The 23,507-nt window shown below is 35.8% G+C and overlaps 1 protein-coding gene across 8 annotated transcripts in view; it reads left to right on the forward strand.

The window, feature by feature from the left end:
* RIC1 (RIC1 homolog, RAB6A GEF complex partner 1) overlaps positions 1–23,507 on the forward strand; it is a 164,366-nt gene that overhangs the window by 67,986 nt on the left and 72,873 nt on the right. For 6 of the 8 annotated variants that reach the window (XR_009702088.1, XM_061200396.1, XM_061200400.1 and 3 more), the window contains 3 exons: positions 13,469–13,576; positions 17,895–18,037; positions 18,335–18,471. Coding sequence is in view for 7 of the 8 variants with exons in the window: in XM_061200396.1 (XP_061056379.1) it covers positions 13,469–13,576; positions 17,895–18,037; positions 18,335–18,471 (388 nt within the window). In the remaining variant the exon portion in view is untranslated. Of the gene's footprint in view, positions 1–13,468; positions 13,577–16,278; positions 16,335–17,894; positions 18,038–18,334; positions 18,472–23,507 lie in introns of those variants that run through there. The other 2 variants (XM_061200398.1, XM_061200402.1) reach the window with 2 other exon arrangements.

Below are 23,507 nucleotides of genomic sequence, written 5' to 3' on the forward strand. Positions count from 1 at the left end.
ACATTTTTGCCAACACTTATTGTTATATATGTATTTTTATAGTAACTTGTAGGTGTGAGGTGGTATCTCACTTTAGTTTTGATTTGCATTTCCCTAATGATTAGTGATGTTAGGTACTCTTCTAATGTGCTTATTGGCCGATTGTGTATCATTGGAGAAATGTCTGTTTTGAGTCCTCTGCCCCTTTTTGAATCAGGTTGTTTTGGTTTTTTGCTGTTGAGTTTTCGGAGTTCTCTATATATTCAGGGTATTAATTCCTTATCTCATAAACTTCTGTTGCTCTCCAGTCCCCACAAAATAAAGCCCAAGAGATCTGGCTTGGCATTTAGAACCTACTTTCCCCCTATCTCCAGCACACTGAACCCACACTTCCTATGTATTTTAATTCTGTTCATTTGCTATTTGCTTTACTTGGTATGCCTTCACCACTATCTTTTTTATGTAAGAAAGCTATCTCACTTGGTTTTCAAGCTCAGGTCAAGTATTTATAAAGCTTTTGACCTCAACTCTCCTATCTTCCCTTGTACCCAAGAAATAGCTGATCCCTCATGTATAATCCCATGGCACTTTAAAAAAATTTACCCTGGTAGTCCATGAATATATTCTTATAAAAACAAACAAGTACTATGTTGAGGTATGTTCCTGCTGTGCCTGCTTTCTGGAGAGTTTTTATTATAAATGGATGCTGAATTTTATCAAAAGCTTTTTCTGCATCTATTGACATGATCTGTGGTTTTTATTCTTCAGTTTGTTGATGTGATGTATCACATTGATTGATTTGTGGATTGAAAAATCCTTGCATCTGTGGAATAAATCCCACTTGATCATGTTGTATGATCCTTTTAATGTATTGTTGGATTTGGTTTGCTAGTATTTTGTTGAGGATTTTTGCATCTGTGTTCATCAGTGATATTGGCCTGTAATTTTCCTTTTGTGTGATATCTTTGTCTGGTTTTGGTATCAGGGCGATGGTGGCCTCATAGAGTGAGTTTGGAAGTGTTCCTTCCTCTGCAATTTTTTGGAATAGTTTCAGAAGGGTAGGTGTTAACTCTTCTCTAAATGTTTGGTAGAATTCACCTGTGAAGCCATCTGGTCCTGGAATTTCATTTTTTGGGAGTTTTTAAATTACTGATTCAGTTTCAGTACTGGTGATTGGTCTGTTCATATTTTCTATTTCTTCTTGGTTCAGTCTTGGGTGATTACACCTTTCTAAGAATTTGGCCATTTTTTCTAGGTTGTCCATTTTATTGGCATATAGTTGTTTGTAGTAGTCTCTTATTATCCTTTGTATTTCTGTGGTGATGGTTGTAACTTCTCCTTTTTCATTCCTCATTTTATTGATTTGGGACCTATATTACAAACCAACAGCTAATATCATCCTCAGCGGTGAAAAAGCTGAAAGCATTTCCTCTAAGACCAGGAACAAGACAAGGGTGCCCACAATTGCCACTTTTATTCAACATAGTATTGGAAGTCCTAGCCACGTCAATCAGAGAAGAAAAAGAAATAAAAGGAATCCAAATTGGAAAAGAAGTAAAGCTGTCACTGTTGGCAGGTGATATGATACTATATGTAGAAAATCCTAAAGATGCCACCAGAAGACTACCGGAGCTCATCAGTGAGTTCGGTAAGTTTGCAGGACAGAAAAGTAATATACAGAAATCTGTTGCATTTCTATACGCTAACAGTGAACTATCAGAGAAATTAAGGAAACGATCTGATTTACCATCACATCAAAATGAATAAAATACCTAGGAATAAACCTACCTAAGGAGGCAAAAGACCTGTACTCAGAAAACTGTAAGATACTGATGAAAGAAATCAAAGATGACTCAGATGGAAAGATATACCATGTTCTTGGATTGGAATAATCAGTATTGTTAAAATGACCATACTACCCAAGGCAATCTACAGATTCAGTGCAATCCCTGTCAGAATACCAATGGCATTTTTCACAAAAGCAGAACAAATAATTTTAAAATTTGTATGGAAATGCAGAAGACTCCGAATAGCTAAAACAATCTAGAGAAAGAAGAACAAAGCTGGAAGAATCACATTCCCTGTCTTCAGACTATACTACAAAGCTACAGTAATCAAAACAGTATGGTACTGGCACAAAAACAGACACATAGATCAATGGAACAGGATAGAGAGCCCAGAAATAAACCCACACACTTATAGTCAATTAATCTGACAAAGGAGGCAAGAATATACAATGGAGAAAAGACATTCTCTTCAGTAAGTGGTGCTGGGTAAGCTGGACAGCTACGTGTTAAAGAATAAAATTAGAACATTCTCCAACACCATATACAAAAATAAACTCAAAATGGATCAAAGACCTAAATGTAAGACTATGTACTATAAAACTCCTAGAGGAAAGTGTAGGCAGGAACACTCTGACATAAATCACAGCAATATTTTTTTGGATCCGTCTCCTAAAACAAAGGAAACAAAAGCAAAAATAAACAAATGGGACCTAATTAAACCTAAAAGCTTCTGCACAGCAAGGTGCAGGAATAAAGACGCAGACGTAGAGAATGAACTTGAGGACATGGGGAGGGAGAAGGGTAAGCTGGGACGAAGTGAGAGAGTGGCATGGACATATATACGCTACCAAATGTAAAATAGATAGCCAGTGTGAAGCAGCCACATAGCACAGGGAGATCAGCTCAGTGCTTTGTGACCACCTAGACGGGTGGGATAGGGAGGGTGGGAGGGAGATGCAAGAGGGAGGAGATATGGGGATATATGTATATGTATATCTGATTCACTTTGTTATAAAGCAGAAACTAACACACCATTGTAAAGCAATTATACTCCAATAAAGATGTTAAAAAAAATAAAAGCTTTCTGCACAGCAAGGGAAACCATTGACAAAACAAAAAGACAACCTACTGAATGGGAGAAAATATTTGCAAACAACATGACCGATAAGGGATTAATATTCAACATGCATTAGCAGCTCATATAACTCAACATCAGAAAAACAACCCAATTAAAAAATGGGCAGAAGATCCGAATAGACATTTTTCCGAAGAGGAAATTTAGATGGTCAACAGGCACATGTAAAGAGGCTCAACATTGCTAATTATCAGGGAAATGCAAATCAGAACCACAATGAGATATCACCTCACGCCTGTCAGAATGGCCATCATAAAAAAGAACATGAATAACAAGTATTGCCAAGGATGTGGAGAAAAGGGAACTCTCGTACACTGTTGGTGTGACTGTAAATCAGTGCAGTCACTGTGGAAAACCATATTTTTAGTCAAAAGACTAAAAATAGAACTACCATATGACTTAGCAATTCTATTTCTGGGTATATGTCAAAAAAAACCTAAAAACACTAATTTGAAAAGATACATGCACCCCAGTGTTCCTAGCAGCATTATTTGCAATTGTCAAGATATGGAAGCAACCTAAGTGTCTATCAACAGATGAATGGATAAAGAAGAAGTGGTATATATATATGTACAATGGAATACTACTTAGCCATAAAAAGGAATGAAATTTTGCCATTTGCAGCACCATGGATGGACTTGGAGGGCATTATGCTAAGTGAAATAAGCCAGACAGAGAAAGACAAATACTGTATATCACTTCTGTGTGGAATCTAAAAAATATAACAAACGAGTGAATATAACAAAAGAGAAGTAGACTCACAGATACAGAGAACAAGCTAGTGGTTACCATTGAGGGGAGAGGCAATACAGGGGTGAGAGAGTAGTAGATACAAACTACTGAGTGTAAGATAGGCTGCAAGGATGTATTGTACAACACAGGGGATGTATCCAGTATTTTGTAACAACTGTAAATAGAGTGTAACCTTTAAAAATTGTATTAAAAAGCACACAAATAATGAGAGACATATAAAAAGTAAAAAGTGAAATTGTGAACCTTGTCTGCTTTTTCAGATTCCAGTCTCATTTCACTCTCCAGTTAGCTTTATATCTTTTGAGTAAATAAATACCTAAGAGTTGAGTTGCTGGGGCATATCACATGTCTAGTGATTTTAGGTTGGATCATGGGCATTGTATTAGGTATCAAGTGTCTGATTTTCATTCTTTTGCTTTAAAGAATGTTGAACTTTGTTTTGGATGGCAGTTAAGTTGGAGAGCTTCTTGATCCTTTTGAAGCTTGTTTATGTATTTTTAGGGTAGGTTCAACCTTTACTGTAGACTAGCTTAGCCCTTCTGAGCTCTCTGCTAATGTCCTGGGTCTTTAATGAGGTCTCTTTTATGTGGTCAGAACTGGAATGTCTCTCAGCCCTATATGAACGGTACAGCTTAAAACTCTGGTAGTTATTCTTTGGCTGACCTTGTGGGGTTTCACCATATAAATGCATAGCTTAGTATTCAGCAAGACTTAAGGGGAATCCCTGTAGGTTTCTAGAGCTCTTTCTCTGTATCTCTCACCTCTCTTTTACTCTGTTCCACGAATAGCTGCTTCTGCTTCCCTGAACTTTAATCTTTTTCTCCTCAGCTTAACAAGACTGCCATATTATGCTTGTGTCTTCCCACTGTACATGGTAGTCTAGAAAGTGACTTCTATCAGAAAAACTTGTTTGTCTCCCTTCACTCAGGATTATAGTCCTGTGCTGCCTGTTATGCAGTGTCTGAATATGGTTGTTTTATATATTTTGCCCAGTTTTTTTTTTTTTATTGTTTCTGGAGGGCTAATTTGGCACCAGTTTTCTGTTAGTATAATAATGTGACTGATGACCACCTATGTGTCCATCAGTCAGCTTGAACAATTTTCAGTCTTTTTTCACTGAGTATGTTTTAGCACATTCAAGATATCATCATTTTATTTCATGCCCAAATACTTTCATTATTGATATTCTGGTAAACAATTAGGTTGACTGAAAATGATGAAATAGGAGGTATGGAGTTTGATGAAAGAAACCATCCTGAGCCTTTCCAGAACTATGGTGGGAGAACCAAAGCCTTTTGGTCCAGAATTCACCTAGGATTGCCAGAACTTCCTGGATCAAGCCTAATACATTCCAGAATCATTTTAAAATTTGATAACATGAGTTGTAAGAGAGTAGATCTTGAAAGTTCTTATCACAAGGGGAAAAAAATTGTGACTGTGAGGTGTTGGATGTTAACTAATCTTATTGTGGTAATCATTTTACAGTGTATACATATTGCAAATCATTTTGTTGTGCACCTTAAACTCATACAGTGTTCTATGTCAATTACACCTCAAGAAACTGGAAAAAAAAATGTGAAAATCTGGAATGAGACTTTTTTTCATCATCATCAAACACTTATTGTATGCTTTACTATCATTTGTAAGGCACTAGCTATTTTGTTGCTGTAAAGGTATAAGATGCTAAAGAAGAGATACATATTTAAAATTAATGGCAATATGCAATGGCAAATGCCAAGTAAATGAACATCCCTAAAGGTGGTAATAGCATTTCAGGGGAAAGTGCTTGAGTTGTTAGGGAAAGGTTTGTAGATAAGGAGATTTGAGCTATACTTGGAAGGAAAGATAGGCCTTAGGGTAAGTTATGTTGCTAGGAAAAACACTGTATAGTTAGCTATACTTCTGAAATTCCTATCCCATGTCCCTGTGTCATTGTGCGCTGCCCGCCCCCACCCCCAGCACCACCAAATCCATCAGGTTATCTGCTATGTTATTGTTTTCTTTAGCTGGCACTTAAAGTATTTGAGATTTCCTGCACACTAGACTTTGTTGAAATCAATGCCTGTTGAATTTAATTGCATAGTGACAGTTTTCTGTATCATCTTGTTTAGCCCTCCAAAGCATACTTGACAAATATATTAAAGGCAATTTTTTCTCTTTTAAAACTTCTTTGTAATTTTTATGATACATTTTTGAGTACTGTAGTTTGCTTTTTATTTTTATCAATTTAGTGGGAAACTACTCCCTCCTCAAGGCTATGGGAAGTTTGACTAGTAGTTGACCTACCCCTCATTTCATTTTTCATTGCCCTTTGGGGACCGTTCATTGACGTGAATGCATTGCATTCATTAGAATGGAAAGCTAGGAAACTTAGCTTTTTTTAAAAATAAAAAATCTTTTTATTTTTGGCTGTGTTGGGTCTTCATTGCTGTGCGTGGCTTTCTCTAGTTACGGCGAGCGGGGGCTACTCTTTGTTGCAGTGCACGGGCTTCTCATTGTGGTGTCTTCTCATTGCGGAGCACGGGCTCTAGGCGTGCGGGCTTCAGTAGTTGTGGCATGTGGGCTCAGTAGTTGTGGCTCTTGGGCTCTAGAGCGCAGGCTCAGTAGTTGTGGCACACAGGCTTAGTTGCTCTACGGCATACGGGGTCTTCCCGGACCAGGGCTTGAACCCGTGCCCCCTGTATTGGCAGGTGGATTCTTAGCCACTGGCACCACCAGGGAAGCCTGGAAACTGCTTTTAATTCATGAAAAATACATCAGTAAAACAAAACTCTTAAACTGGCTTAATTTCATTTTCCCTACTTTCTTATGATATTGGACTTAATATTACTACCTCTGATAAATATATAGCAGTTTAGAGATGTGGAGAAGAGAATGGCATTTGAAATTAGAGCCACATGGGTTTCAGTCTGGGTTCTACTTTTTATAGGCAGTAATTTTGGAAAAGCTGCTTGTTCAGTTACTTTCTATGTTTTTGTGCATCTATAAAATGAGAACAATGAGTTAGTATGTTCTTAGTAAGTTGCAGTTGTTGTCTAGGTTGCCTTTTGAATTATTAAACATAATCTGCTTCCACTGGATATTTAAGACAATTTGTGTGTGTTCAGGAAAGAAGGAAATTCAAGTTCACTAAATATATGGATTCTCTTATAATCCATTTATTTCTCTAAGGTCAGTAGTAATGTCCCCTCTTTCATTTCTGATTTTAGTGAGTTGAATCTTCCTTTCTTTTTTCCTTAGGTTTTTCAGTTTTGTTGATGTTTTCAAAGAACTGCGTTTGCTTTGCTTGATTTTCTCTATTGTTTTCCCATTCTCTATTTTTTGTTCATATCCGCTTCAGTCTTCATTATATCCTTCCTTCTGCTAGTTTTGAGTTAAGTTTGCTCTTTTTCTAGATCCTTCTAAGGTGTAAAGTTAGGTTATGGATTTGAGATTTTTCTTCTTTTTTGGTGCAAGCATTTTAGCGGTAAATTTTCCTCTGATCACTGCATTCACTGCCCCCTATGGTGTTGTGTTTTCATTTTCATTAGTCTCAAAGTATTTTCTAATTTTCCTTTTGGTCTTTTCTTTGACCTGTTGGCTGTCTCAGAGGTGTTGTTTAATTTCCACATATTTGTGAATTTTCTAGTTTTCCTTCTGTTATTGCTATCTAGTTTCATTTCATTGTGGTCAGAGAAGATAATTTCAATCTTTTAAAATTTATTGAGGCATTTTGGTGGCCTCACATGTTCTATCCTAGAGAATGTTTCATGTACATTTGCAAAAGAATGTGTATTCTGCTGTTACTGGGTAGTGTTTGGTATACATCTTAGGTCTGAGTGGTTTATAATGTTCAGATTCTCTGTTTCCTTACTAATCTTCTGTCTAGTTGTTCTGTGCATTATTGAAAGTGGGGTATTGTCCAGTTGTTACTTTAGAACTATTGTCTAGTCGTTACTTTAGAACTATTTCTCCCTTCAGTTGCTTCAGTATTTGCTTCATGTGTTTTGGGGCTCTGTTGTTACATGTGTTATCTGTTTATAATTGTTATATCTTCTTGCTGGATTGACACTTTCATCAATATGTAATGTCCTTTATCTCTTGTAACAATTTTTGATTTAAAGTATTTTGTCAAATATTACTGTAACCACTAAGCTCTTAGTTATACAATTTGCATGGAGTATCTTTTTTCATCCTTCACTTTCAACTTATTTGTTTCTTTTGATCTAAACTGAGTTTCTTATAGAAAACTTAGAAATGGAATCATATGTTTTTTTTAATCTATTCTGACAATGTGTCTTTTAATTGAAGTGTTTAATCCATTTACATTTAAAATAATTGCTGATAAGGAAGAACTGCCATTTTGCTATTTGTTCTCTGTGTGTCGTATCTTTTTTGTTCCTCAGTTCCTTCATTATTGTCTTCTTTTGTGTTTAATTTTGATTCCTTTTTCATTTCCTTTTCTCTGTATATTTGATGTTTCTTTAGTGGTTATCTTGGGATTACGTAGCATCTTACACTTAACAACAACCTAGATTGAATTAATAACAACTTGGTTTCAGTAACGAAACTATATTCTTCTACATCTTCATCCTTCCCCTTTTATGTTCTTATTGTCACACATTACATCATTATACATTGTGTGCCCATAATGTAGATTTAGAATTATCTTTTCATTCATTAGTCTTTTAAATCATATAGTTAAAAAGGTGGATTTCCAAATCAAAAATACAATATTGCTGGCTTTATATTCACCTATGTAGTTACCTTTACTGGTGTTCTTTATTTTTTTCATATGGCTCTGGATTACTGTTTAGTGTTCTCTCATTTCAGCCTGAAGGACTCCCTTTAGTGTTTCTTGTAGTTCAGATCTGCTTGTGACAAAATCCCTCAACTTTTGTTTATCTGAAAATCTCTTAATTTCTCCTTTATTTTTGAAGGATAGTTTTTCTAGTTAAAGAATTCTTAGTTAACTTTTTTTTGTCTTCCAGCATTTGCATTGTCATCCCACTGCCCCTGTCCTCCATGGTTTCTGATGAGAAATTGGCTGCTAATGTTATTGAGGATCCCTTGTATATGATGAGTCACTTCTCTTGTTGCTTTCAAGATTCTCTTTGTCTTTCAGTAGTTTGAATACAATGTATCTTGGTATGGATCTTTTTGAATTTATCCTTCTTGGGAGTTTGCTAAGCTTCTTGGATGGTTAGATTCATGTTTCTATTAGATTTGGGACATTTTCAACCATTATTTCTTCAAATATTCTTCCTGCCTCTTCCTCTTGCCTTGCCTTTGGGATTCCCATTATATTTATGTTGGTATGTATGGTGGTATCCCACAGTCTCTTAAGCTGTGTTCATTTTTCTTCATTCTTTTTTCTTCCTGCTCCTCAGACTACATAGTTAATAAAATCACTCATGAATAATAATCACAAACTATTAATTTGTTGAGTTTTACTGGACCACAGTCTAACAACTCTCAGTTATTTGATGTGGTATACAGTTGACCCTTGAACAACATGAGTTTGAACTGTGCAGCTCCGCTTATGCACTTTTTTTTTTTTAGTAAACACAAATAGTACAACATGATGCACGGTTGGTAGAATCTGTGAACGCAGAACCACAGATAAAGAGGACTGACTGTGGGACTTGAGCATCAGCGGATTTTGGTATGCATGGTGGGTCCTGAAAACAATCCCCTGCACACACCAAGGGACAGCTGTACTGTGTAAGTCAGCATAGGCTAAGTCCCTGCAGTAGAGGATAAAAGCAGAGCATTGTGTACCAACTGTTGGCTCTTTAAAGCCTCTGCCCAGAAATGACACAAGTCACTTCCCCTTGTGTTTTATAGGCCAAAGTAAGTCACATGGCCATACCTAATTTTAAGTGGTGAGGAAAGCACAGTTCTGTGTGCCCAAGAATGAAGAATATATTATGTTTCAATAGCTTGAATGACAACCAGGTGTGCATACAATGTGATTGTATCTGTCTGTCTCTCAGAAGCCTCTGTTAATGAGCGGGAACTATAATTCTCATTATGCTTTTATCATATCCCTTCAGAAAAGATTATGATAAAATTGTCTGAAAAGACATTTCTGCTGCCACTGCTAGTAGATGCCCTTGTGTATTCTTATTAAGCCTCCTAGTTAATTTACAGACTACTCCCTCCCCACTCTATCACCAATGCATTCTTTAGCATTCATTGTAATATTTCTTTGTGTACACAAAGGTTATTATTAGTCTCTTTAACTCTACTAGTTTTCAGTTTAACTCCTTCACTTACTAGCTCTGTGACCATAAACAAAATTCTTAATAATAAACTGAAGCTTCAGTTTCTTTTCTGGAAAAATACGGATAATAACGCCTGACTCAAAGGATTGTAATCAATCAGTGGACATAATGTGTGCAGAACGTTTTGTACACTCATACTTGGTAACCTTTCAATTTATTGCTTTTTTTCCTCCTGGCATTCAGTGCTCTGCATAGTTTGACTCTCCCTTACAAAAATCTGATGCAATACTCTCAAATTACTGTTGAACTATAAGTAATAATATTTTTGATCAGAAAGTTAGATTTTTTTTTTTTCATGTAATTTTTAACAGTTTACTGCATTTTAGTATGTTTGGAGGAAGGGATGGAAATTATACTGTGAAGTTTATCTCCTAATTTTATAATGGAAGTCATTGAGAAGTCAGGATTTACTTAAATTTGCTATGAAATTCTTATCATAATACTTTTAGCTCTAATAAATGATAGTATTTATATAAAGGAAAATAGTTTCCAGTTTCAAGATGGGTAATGAGGTTTCCACCTTTTTCTTGAAAATCACCAACAGAACAAAAAGTTGAAATACTGTTTTCATCTTTAATGAGAGCTGGAGGTATCTCTAACCCATGACCTAAAAATTGGATGAGAAAAAATAAATGACTTAGGAAGAATATCAAACCTGAGAGCCTAAGGTTACATATATGATATTGATGAAAAGCAACTTGTTTGATCTGCAAAACCCTAGAATGGCTCAGGCACTAGTACCACAGAATATAGGAGTGAACCAGGGGCCATAAATGGGGATTGTTTGAAAAATCTGAATAAGGAATAGGATTTCTGTGTTCTCACCTCACAGGAGACAGGATGTCTGATTAAACCAGAGGGATTCCAGACACAGGGTAGGGCAAGGATGAGATACTAAACTAAGGATGGGGATTAAGTGAAAGTTGTTGTACCAGAGGGAGTCCAGACACAGAGTAGGGCAAGGATGAGATGCTAAACTAAAGATGGGGATTAAGTGAAAGTTGTTGTACTGAACAATAGGATGTCAAGCTTTCTTCCCCTGCTTGGCTCCAGACTTCTGGCTTCTGTACTTGATTGAGGGATTCTTCCTATGGAAATTAAATCACTCCAGATGAATGACCCAACATCCTCTCATATTGGAAGACCTCAACAAAAATGCCTACCCTGAGGTCCACCAGTTGACAACCAAACTTGAACACATAGAGCTTATAATTAGTTTTTTCTCATTAACCTCTTGAACATGAAGAAAGATGCTAGCCATCTTAGGAAAGTTTCTAATGTAAAATAGAGACACACAACAGAAAAAAGGAAACTCAGAGGAAACAGGCAATACAGGGAGCAAAAACACTTTGGGGAAATGAAAATTAACTACCTTAAACAGGTATGGCCTAATTAAAAAAAAAAATTGGTGCTCTAAGAAAAAAGGGGAGGTGGGTGTGAGAAAGTTCCTGGAATGAAAAGTATGATAGCAGAAATTAAAAATTCAATAAAAGCATTAAAAGAAACATTTGACAGACCCTCCCAGGATATAGAACAGTGGCAGAAGAAATGTCTTTTCAGACAACTTTATCATAGTCTTTTTTGAAGGGACAAACATTCATTCAAGTGTCATAATAAAATAGAGACATTTCAGACTTGAGAGTTCTAAGTTTACTTCTCATGCACCTTTCCAGGAAGCCCCAAGAATATGTGAACCGAGGAAGATACAGGATCTATAAAATAAAGGATTCAACATAGGAAAGAAGCAAAGAAATCATAAGGATGATGACAAAGTAAATATCATGTTGATAGCTGTGCATTAGACTTAGTAGGGCATTGGGCATAAAGAGGGATGCCTCCAAGGGTGGGGGGGGGGAAATGGAAATGATAAGCTATGTAGCAGGTTTGACCACATAGAAGATTATATTGAGAATTGTTTTGTCAGAGCTATTAAGGAGTATGAGATGACTTAGGTATAAGTTTAAAGAAAACCAAGCAAATGAAAGCATGTGGAAAATTATCAAGTTATTTAAGGAAAGATTACTGAACACTACTTGACCCAGAAGTGAAAAATATTTATGTAATCATCATAATGAAAACAGTTTGGTATAATTATGTTGGGAGGATGGGAAAAAATGGGTAAATGAGAGTAAAAAGTTAATAATATCTAAAATTAATGATGTTAAAGCAGTGTAAACACATGGTTTAAAAAATACACAGGTAAATAGAAGAAGATAACAGCTCAAAGAATTCAAGCTGGTTGCCTCCTCACTGAAAGAAGACTACTTCAGTAATTTTTGTTTGTCATAAGCCTTCTAGCACTGTTTGACTATTTATGTGTATGTATTACTTTGAATAATAACTTTAAAACTAGATGTACATGGAGAACATCTCAGGAAATTCATCACAGTGTTTTGTGTGGTTAGCAATTCAGATATGACTCCTGTAAACTAATAACTTATGGTGTCCTTTTAAGGGCTGTCATATCAAACATACTAATTGAACATGAACATGTTTGGTTAAACATTAGCCAATTTAGACATTCAGACACGTAGAGGGAATCAAATATTCCAGGTCATGGCAGTAGCAGAGGAGGATAGTAATAAAGCACCACCAGGTTTCTGTATGGAAAGTCATCTAAAACTAATAAGTAAGCATCTAAATAATTTTCTGAGCATCCAAATAATTTTCACAAAGCTAGGAACCTTAACTTGTTAGATTCTTTGCACTTAGTTTTAATAGTATTGACAAATTGGTTTCTAGGATTGTAGGTGATGAGAAGGAAAGATGATGTAGGCAGGCTAATTGTTGCCTAGAGTAAGTGGTAGCTGATAGTAAGAGAAGAGACAGATAGCTGTTAAATTCTAGCACAGGCATTGAGAAAGAATGGTCCAATGCCATATGGATATAAAGATTCCAAAACAGCTTTATAGTCCTTTTGAGGGCTTGTATGTGACAGCTCAATTATGTTGGCATTGACCTAGCCACTCTAGTGCAGCCATTTAGTGCCAAGGAGTTTTCGAATTTACCCATTTTGCCACTTAATGTCAAACATCTCCTAATTGCATCCCTGAATCTGACCTTAAGTCTGATACATACCTAAAGGATAGGAATCAAGAATGAGGTGTGGAGCAAGGGAAGATGAGGTGACGATTTGGATCACCTCGGACATGCACTGTATAATAGAATGGTGTATAAGTTTCGTAGTTGCTCAACTCAGAAAGGGCTGTCAGTCATTTTAAATAAGATGTCTGTTGGTTCCCTTGAGAATTAACTTCTGTCTTTACTGCTTTTTTCCCTAAGATTCTTTGCTCTTCTCCCTCTTCTCCCTCCATTCCCACTCCCCCCCCCAATATAAGTTACACTGGTCAGACACATTTATTTCTAATTGATAAATAGATATATCTGCTATAGTGGAATTTAAGTATGTTTTTCATTTGAGAACCTAAAGGATGAACACCTGAGTTTTATGTTTGATTGTGTTACTTTATTTGATTTGCTGTTAGTCACAGAGTGGAGGAGAATTCAGTATCTTTCTCTTTAATCCTGCGTATTTGCTTTTTTTTTAGAGGAAGTCCACAAGTGAAGGGGACACCCCATTTTAAGGAAGAACAGTGTGCCCCAGCATTAAATTTAGAGATGAGGAAAATATTGGATTTGCAAGCACCCATCATGAGGTACAGTACTTTGGTTAAATTTAGCATTTTGTGATGACAATATACAGTGTAGTTTGTTAATCGCATGAGCAGTAAGAAAGTTGATTTTATTTCTTTGCATTGAGGATCATTTTTTTTAGTCCTAAAAATTCTTGATTAGCCCTTATAAAAAATGTAAAATTTTACAGATGGTACCTTATTATACTTAAATTACTGTAATAAAGCCCACAATTTGGGTATACCAACTGTAATTTTATTTAGAAATTTATATTTTTTGATAAGATCTAGAATTGTTTGAATGGTATAACATAGTACATGTTACTTAAAAAGATACTCATATGCATTTGAAAAAAAAAAGGGGGCACTTTTTCTTGAAAAAACTTCCCAAATATGTTGTTGGGTTAAAAAAAGTGAGGTATACTGTACATAAAAATGCTACTATTTTATTTTAAAGCGAGCTGGTGGTGGTAATTTATGTGTTGTTCTGGAAGAATACGTAAGAAACTGGGCATGAGAACTGAGTGGCTAGGGGGACAGTTTTGGAAAAAAGACTTTTTACTATGTAGTCTTATTAAGTGTTGACCTATATGGATACAATACGTGAATATATTAAACTATATGAATGTAATACATATGTTTCTTAAATTCTTCTGATTCACAGTTCTAATGAAAGGCTTCCTTCATCATTTCTCTTGTTAGAATACAGTACAGATACTAGAACATGTTAAATAGAATTGTATACAAGTGGCTGGCTATTGTCTTGCCTTGTTTAATCTATCTTTTTTTTTACTTTAAGTCTCCTCAGAGAAAAAGAATGCCTTTTTGTTTTTGTTGTTATTTGTTTAAATGTGATCAGGGCTACAGGAGATTGAGTTCAGGTTACTCTTTATCTCAGATTTTATTTCAGAATAGAGATCCTTTTCAAGAGTGTAACTTGTGTAAGGAATTTTGAATGTCTGTGTTCCAAGTTGGATGGAACTGTACAAGCATGGCTTTCTACCTCCACCTGGTGGCAAAAACTGTGTGGTTCATGGATATGGGATAGAAAAAGAGCCTTTAAAAAAAGAATTCCTGCTGTCTTGTACAAGTTTAACTTGTCAGGTGCTAGTTTTTAATCTACTAATTTAGATGATTGGAAATCTCTCATTTTCTCTCAGAACTTCAGTAAAATAATTGCATTTCAGAGCAGTGTTATTATTAGCACCTGTAACATGTACCTCCTGAAAATTTGATTGGAGAATTCCTGTATACTTTTGAATTGAGTGAGGGGGCATGAAACTTGGCCTTTAAACCAACTGTTTTCCCTCCCACTACCAAAAATTAGTCAAATAAAGTTAGGGACAGTGATTATGCTGTTGCTTATAGGCGTAAGATTGCAAGAGTCTGCCATCTTTTAATTTTTGATTGAAGAAAGAATTGGATTAATGTTAAGCATCTACACCTTGTTATTAATTGAGGATAGAGAATATATAGAAAGTTAAAAAGTACTGGGACTTCCTGGTGGTGCAGTGGTTAAGAATTCGCCTCCCAATGCGGAGGATGCGGTTCGATCCCTGGTCAGGGAACTAGATCCCACATGCATGCCGCAACTAGGAGTTTGCATGCCACAACTAAGGAGCCCGCCAGCTGCAACTAAGACCCGGCACAACCAAAAATAAATAAATCAGTTAAATAAAATTTTTTAAAAAAGAAAAAAGTACTGATATAATTTATAATTAAAACTCTTAGTCTATTTCTAACTAATACTAATAAATACTACAGTTTATTATCTTCCTTCTTCCCAGGCACTTCGAAAGACCCATGTAGTATATATAGTATTTAATGTTAATTAGGTATTAAACATATTTACATATTTGAGAATCGGTACTTATGAATTATTCATTTTATATTAAGAATATTTGATTAATCAGATTCCAAAATCCTATTGTTCTCTTCCCAAAATCCTATTATTCTACTTCTAAGATCCTAAATTAAACAACAACAGCAATTACAAACACCTCTGGTATACTACATAGCTGTTAATAAAGCCCATAGAAGTCAGTGATTGTAGAGGCTCTCTAAGGGCATAACTTAGAGTATCTTTATGTGTATTTTGTGTGTACTTACACCCAGGGGTGATTTTCAATAAAAATCAGTACAACATATGAAGACATAGGATATAAATTATTGGTACAGGGTCCTAACATCCCCCAGATGGCAAGAATTAATCCTTTAGTTCTTAAATCTTTGTGAGAATGGGAATCGGTGGGGACAGACCCTTGGGTGACTTGAAACAAGGCCTATTTACTAAACTTCATGGAAATATTCAATACTTTAACATCTGACATCAGCCTTTAATTGAAAGTTTGTTTACTTTCAACTGTTTAATTGAAAGTTTGTTTACTTTCAATTAAACGAGGAGGATCTTTTTTTTTTTTTATAGATTGTTTATCATTTTTGTCACAGTTATTTGTTAATTCCAACGTCAGGATTGTTTATGAATCTATTTACATTGATGGATTTTTCTCGACTCTGGGTCACATTTTCCTGTTTATTCAGACATCTGGTCATTTTTTATCACAGTACTGTGGATGATGATGATGTAGAGATTCTGAATTCTGTTAACTTTGTCAGAGGAGTGTTGAGTTTTGCCTAGCAGGCAATTAAACTACTGGAGGGTAACCTTGATCTTGTTCCTAATCGTCATATGCAGTGATTCTTCCAGGGAGATACAAGCTGGGGAGAGGGAGAATGTGGTTTGAAAAAACCGAGGCTGACTCCTGCTGAATGAAAATCACTGGTAAACCAATGACTCCTCCACTAAATTGCCTCTCTTGTATCAGGTCTAAAACAAAGTTTTTATATTCTAGCCACCACATGCTACACATAAATTTTACCACTAAAATATAAATTTGAAATAAAAGAATATATAATATTTTAAAAGGTGAACTTTCATTAAACTGGGAATTGTAGTTGACTGCAAATGCTCTGAAGTTCAAGAGATGGAGCTAAGTAAGGTGACATGTTACTCTTATCTTTTTTAATACTCCTATAGTTGGGAAGAAAGTACAGTGAATTCTTCATTATCTGAAATATGTGGTGGAATAAGTCATTGAACTCAACTTTCCAAAGAATTAAAAGTTAAAGAAAACATTAACGTTCTTTTCACCATTATGGATTAAAATATTTCTGAAATAGACTCTTAATTATGAAAGGAAATTTAACAGTACATAATAGAGTATATAAATAGACATTACATTTTTCATTCTTTCTTATACTTAAATTTTTTTTTTACAGCATTTGATACTTTTGAGTACTCTTTCTTAAGTCCATCTTATTCCCTTGGCTTTTTTGATACCAGTTTCCGCTGGTTCTCTTTCTTTCTCTCTGCCATTATCTTTGTAGCCTCACTTTTGGATTCCCCTTCCCTCTTGACTTTCCTCCCACAAACATTTGGTGCCATATGTAACTAACATTGCCCTAGGGGCTTGGCATTATAGGAGTAAACAAATTAGGCATTTATTGCCATGCAGTCGTAATTGTTAAATCTCTCTGCAAGTATCAATAAGTGCTGAGATCATACTACATAATTACTTTTCACTACTTAGTCAACTGAGAGGTCTTCTGCAGGGAGAAACTGTATTTTATTCACCTCTGAATCTCCAGCCCAGCATAGTGCCTGTCACAGAGTTCAGGCTTAATTAAATGTTTGTTGAATAGATGCACAATGTGAGATTCTTTGATACCCTAGAAATACTGTGGTCTAGAACTATGCTCTCCACTACAGTAGCCACTAGTCAAATGAAGTGATTTAAATGTAAATTACAGATAAAATAAACAGAATTAAAAATTTAGGTTTTCTGTCACACTAGCCATATTACAAGTGTACAATCACCACATGTGGCTAATGGCTACCGTGTTGGATAGTACATACAGAACATTTCCATTACTGGTGAAAGTTCTGTTGGACAGGGTTAGAGGATTGTTACCTCTACACTCCATGTCTCCGATTGTCATTCTGTCATTGGTTTCTCTGTCTCTTTCCTTTCTTGTCAGCTGTCACTTATCCTTCCATCTTCTAATTTGCTGTTTCAGTACGTCTAGTTTTTAAACATAATTCATCAGGTTTGTGACTACAGCAACGCGTGGTCTTTCATTTTTTTCAGAATTTCTGATTCTAGATTGAATTATACATAGATAAAGCTGATATATAGCTAAATTGTAGATAAATGGCAGTTTTGTAAGTGGTTTTATGATCTTTGCATGAATATTCTCCAGAGCAGTTATACTCATATTCATTGCTTTCCCAATATGCTTTTCTTAAAAGGAAATTGATTCTAAATTGCTTATTTCTCTACAGTTTGCAGTCTGTGCTGGAAGATCTCCTGGTTGCTACTTCTGATGGACTTCTTCATCTTATTCACTGGGAAGGAATGACAAATGGGAGGAAAGCTATTAATCTTTGTACAGTACCCTTTTCAGTAGACCTCCAGTCATCTAGAGGTAGTTACACTTTTTTTCATGAGACAGAACCAGATGTTTAATATTTTATATAAACTAGTTAGATATTTTTTATGGATGAACATTGGTTTTTCTACTTTGGAATTAATCATGCAAGGGAGGAGGGTGTGTGTGTGTGTGAGAGAGAGAGAGAGTAGGAAGGAGTAGTTCAATTGTTTAGTGTTGTTAGGTCATTATGTTTGCCCTTTTAACTGTCCTTATATGGTTTGCAAGCAAAAATATAAGAGAATTAATTTACTATATTTATATTCATATTTCATGTACTTTTTTTTTCATCAGCAGGTTCATTCCTGGGCTTTGCAGATGTGCACATTAGAGACATGGAATACTGTGCCACACTTGATGGGTTTGCTGTTGTGTTTAATGATGGTAAAGTTGGATTTATCACACCAGTGTCAAGTAGATTTACTGCAGAGGTATGACTTATTAACTTGGAATGTTTATGTTTTAATTTTGCATTTATTAATTTTAGTCTTTATTAAACCCCTCCCCTATTTTCCTTATTTAAGATTTTAGGGGTTAATTTTTTAATCAAAACTATACATATAAATAGTGTAAGTAGACAATTCTATTGACATGTTAATGAAAAATGATAGTTCCTTTCCTCCTGCTTGTTCTCTTCATGCCCAGTTTTCATTCTCAGAGGCAACTACTTTTTATTCCTTCACTGATGATTTTGCTATTTATCTCCACTACTCTGAGTATTTCCTGTAATTTTTAGTTTTTAGGCTGTGTTCATTGACTTCCCATTGTGGAAAATGACCATGTACTTCCCTCTTCCCTGTTCCCCCACCCTGTCTGTAAGTTCTTCCCATCTTCCCAATATAGTTATTGTGACTTTGATTATATTAGTATCCGTTTCATCTTCTTGAATAAATTTCTCTTGGAGCCTTCTGGCCTTCTGGACGATTGCTTACTATACATACCTATTTAACACAGTTGCATTTTTAGGCTGTCCATCATTATCATCCTGTGGATTTCCTATATTCCTTTATTTTTAGATCCTTTCAGAGTTAATGGTTAATTAATATTTGATTCATTAATATATGAATTTAGTTGCTGTGACAGAGACCTAAAATAAAAATTTGGATTCACTGAAGGCTGTGTGGGCTTTGGTGGGTTTGGTTGTGTGATCTTCATCATAGGGTGAGCTAACTGGGTTATTTCTTTTCCTCCCCGCTCCATATCCAGTGTCTGTTGGAGAAGAGTCCTGCAGTCTTTCTCAGAGAATATGTACCTGGCTGGCCCAGTATTTTGGGATTTGAGTTATGGAAGAGTTAGACTAGAGGGTCCAAATTCAGGATTAAACTCCCATGTATCCCTATTTTTGGTGTGGTCTAGAGACCACTGAGATTTTTTTGTTTTCCTCTAAAGAAAAACTCCAGTTTTCTGTTGGAGTGGAGGTGGGGTATTTCTTAGCTGCTCAGACTGGGAGGTAGGCAGTCCCAGCTACTGATTAAACAGGCTTTAAACCAATCCTACTGCTTTTAGTTCAGCTTTTGAGAGACATTTAAATTCCCAGGCCTTTTGTGTACCTTACAATGTAAATGTGGCTGTTTTTCAACATCATTACTGCTAGTTAAGGATTCTACTCATCCACTGGCTTCCCAGCTTCCAGAATTTTCTGATACCACCTCCTCTCCCATTCTTTGTCCTTGCCAACATATGCATTTTGAAAAAAATCTTTTCCGTTATAAAAGTTGGGGTTTTAAGAGTCAGAGAAGCTAAATATTCATGTTCAGTCTGTTCTCTTTAATGGAAAGGATTTTAAGTTTTCAAGGGCATATTTTTCTATATGGTATCAGCTTTCTCTGTCTGATTTATTTCACTCAGCATAATGCCCTCAAGGTCCATCCATGCTGTTGCAAAAGGCAAGATTTCATTCTTCTTTATGGCTAAATAATATAGTTGACCCTTGAACAACATAGATTTGAACTGTGCAGGTCCACCTACACCTGGGTTTTTTTCAGTAAATACATACTACAGTACTCTACGATCTGCAGTTGATTGAATCCACAGATGCAGAACCAAGGATATGGAGGGCCGACTGTAAAGTTGTATGTGCCGGGGGTAGGTGCCCCTAACCCCCATGTTGTAAGGGTCACCTGTATATTCCTGTGTGTGTGTGTGTGTGTGTGTGTGTGTGTGTACCAAATTTTCTTTATCCATTCATCCATCAGTGGGCACTTAGGTGTTTCCATATATTGGCTATTGTAAATAATGCTGCATTGAACATGGGGGTACAGTTGTCTTTTCAAGTTAGTGTTTTCTTTTCTTCTTCTTCTTCTTTTTTTTTTTTTTTTGGATAAATACCCAGAAGTGGAATTGCTGGATTTTATGGTTGTTCTAACTTTACTTTTTTGAGGAAGTTCCATACTGTTTTCTCTAGTGGCATACCAATTTACATTCCCATCAACAGTGCACAAAGGTTCCCTTTTCTCCACATCCTCCCAACACTTATTATTTCTTGTCTTTTTGATAATAGCCATTCTGACAGGTGTGAGGTATACCTCATTGTGGTTTTGATTTGCATTTCCCTGGTGTTAGTGATGTTGAGCATCTTGTCAGGTACTTTTTGGCTCTCTTTGTGTGTTCTTTGGAGAAATGTCTATTCAGATCATCTGCCCATTTTTTAATCAGAATTTTTTTTGCTATTAAATGTATGAGTTTTTTATATATTTTGGATACAGTCTTTTCTCACATATATGATTTGCAAATATTTTCTCCCATTCAGTAGATTGCCTCTTCATTTTGTTGACATATGTTTGGGATTTAAATGTTTTAACTGAAAACAAAAATATTAGAGCTGGAAAGTGATTGACTCATTTCTGAATATCAGCTTGTATTAGTATTTGGTTAAAGAAAGTTTTCTAGTAAAGGATCTAAAATAATGAAAAGTAGATGAAACATTATTAAATAAGTTATAAGTAGAAACTATAAATTACAAGAAAACAATACATTTGTATTACTGGTAATTGGGAAATACACTAATGCCATATTTATATCAGACATTATTTAAGTGCTTTATAAAAATCCTGTTTGGCATTGCTTTTTCTTTTTTTTTTTTTTTTTTTGGGCTGTGCCGAGCGGTAATGCGGGATCTTAGTTCCCTGACCAGGGATCGAACCCACGCCCCCTGCAGTGGAAGCGTGGAGTCTTAACCGCTGGACTGCCAGTGAAGTCCTCTGTTTGGCATTGTTTAATCCAGTTAGCAAATGTATTAAAATATGTCAGATTATGCCACTCCTCTGCTCAGAACCCTTCAGTAGGACAAGATATTTAGGACAAAACCTGCTGAGGACAGCTAAAAGAGCTGGAGAAAAAATATTTTTTGAATGTGCTTAACAGCTTTGGAGAGCTAAAAAGACTGTAAAGCGCTAACAAGACTGGTTAGGGGAGGCCAGAGGCCCAGTGAGCTAAAAGCCCAGTGTTTGACATGACAGTGAGCATGAACAAACAAGGCTGTATGCAACAACATGGATGAATCTCACAAACAGGTTTAGTGGAAGCAGCTAGACACAAAAGAGTACATGCTATGATTCTATTTTATATAAAAAGGAAGGAAAACTAAAAACATAGGCAGCTCTGAATCAGTTCTGTGTGGACGCATGTTTAAGTGTTAATGGTTTAAAGGAAAAGAAGGAAGTGATTACTATGTAAGTCTGGATATTGTTTCTTTTGTGGTAGAGGTGAGGATAATATTGATCAGGAGTGACACTGTTGGGGGACTTGTGGGTACTGGTAATTCCTAACCTGAGTGGTAATTTCACAAGTGTTTACTTTGTGATATTATTGTGATGTACATTTTTGCTTTTGTATTTTTCTGTAATGTATTATAATTCATAATAGAAAGGGTTAAAAAAATTAAAGACACTCCAAATGACTCCCCATATATGAATTGGAGAAAAAGCCAAAGTTCTTATGGTGACTTTCAAAGCCCTATAAATCTGGCCCCCTATTTCATCTGTTACCTCATTTATTCCTTCTCCTTCCCCCATTCCATTCCACTCCACTCCACTCCACTCCACTCCACTCCACTCCACTCCACTCCATCTGCACAGGCCTCTTTGGTGTTCTTTGAACATGCCAGAAATGCTACTGTGACAGGGCCTTTCTACTGCTGTATCTCCTAAAGTACTTTCCTCAAGAGGCACCTTCATAGGGAAGACCTTTTAATATTACATCCTTCCCCCATACACTCTCTTCTCCTTAATTGTTTTATTTTTTTCTGTAACATTTACTAACTTCCCATGTGATACTGTACAATTTTTTAAACTTGTCAGTCTCTTAACAAATGTAAAGCAGGGATATAGCTAGGGATTTTGGTATGTTTGAATATCTGCAGTATCCTTGGCACCTAGAGCAGTACCTGGTGAATAGTGGGCACCTGGAAAATTTTTGTTATAGGGATGAATAAACGAATTTCAGTCGAGGCAGCAGTCCAAAGAAATAATGCTCAATGCTGTCTTTGCCATTTTTGTTAACTAAAATAATGTCTAGTTTTATTATTAAAATTGAAGAATAAATAAAATTCCTACAAAAAAGCAAATATTCCATATTTAGATAGTAGATTCTATAGTTTATTTAGGAATTAAATAAAATCTATAGTATTATATTTCAAACAGTTTGATTATATTGGATCATCTAATTTTACTATCGTGATAATCCAGAAATAATCCAGTGCTGTATTGTAGTGTGCTAATTTTTGTGCTTACTAAACTAACAGTCATGATGACCTTTGCCTTAGAAATTTATGATCTAGGATGCCCTTGATTTGACAAATAAAAACAGACAAGGGGGCTTCCCTGGTGGCGCAGTGGTTGAGAATCTGCCTGCCAGTGCAGGGGACACGGGTTCGAGCCCTGGACTGGGAAGATCCCACATGCCGCGGAGCGACTAGGCCCGTGAGCCACAATTGCTGAGCCTGCGCATCTGGAGCCTGTGCTCCGCAACAAGAGAGGCCACGATAGTGAGAGGCCCGCGCACCGCGATGAAGAGTGGCCCCCACTTGCCGCAACTGGAGAACGCACAGAAACGAAGACCCAACACAGCCATAAATAAATAAATAAATAAATAAATGAATGAATAAGTAAATAAGTAAATAAATAAGTAAATAAGTAAATAAGGATAATTAAAAAAAAAACAGACAAGGGAGCTGAATCTATTCTGTATCTGTATTCAGAATTAAGTAGCATATAAAGCTTAATAATAATATCATTCATTTATTGAAGCTTAACTTGTTGAATTCCAGGCATTGTATTAAGTGGGTTACTTGTATGTAAGTTCTCATTTAATTTTCAAAACACTCTAAGAGGTAGTTTACAGATAAGAAAACTGAAGCTTGGAAAGGTCAAATAATCATTTTAACAAGTCAGGTAGATCTGAGATGTTATGTCAGGCTGCCAGATACCATGCTACTAACCACTGTACTATAAAGCAAAGGAGTAATAGA

The sequence above is a fragment of the Eubalaena glacialis genome, chromosome 9 (genome assembly GCF_028564815.1).
Source record: "Eubalaena glacialis isolate mEubGla1 chromosome 9, mEubGla1.1.hap2.+ XY, whole genome shotgun sequence".
NCBI lineage: Eukaryota > Metazoa > Chordata > Mammalia > Artiodactyla > Balaenidae > Eubalaena > Eubalaena glacialis.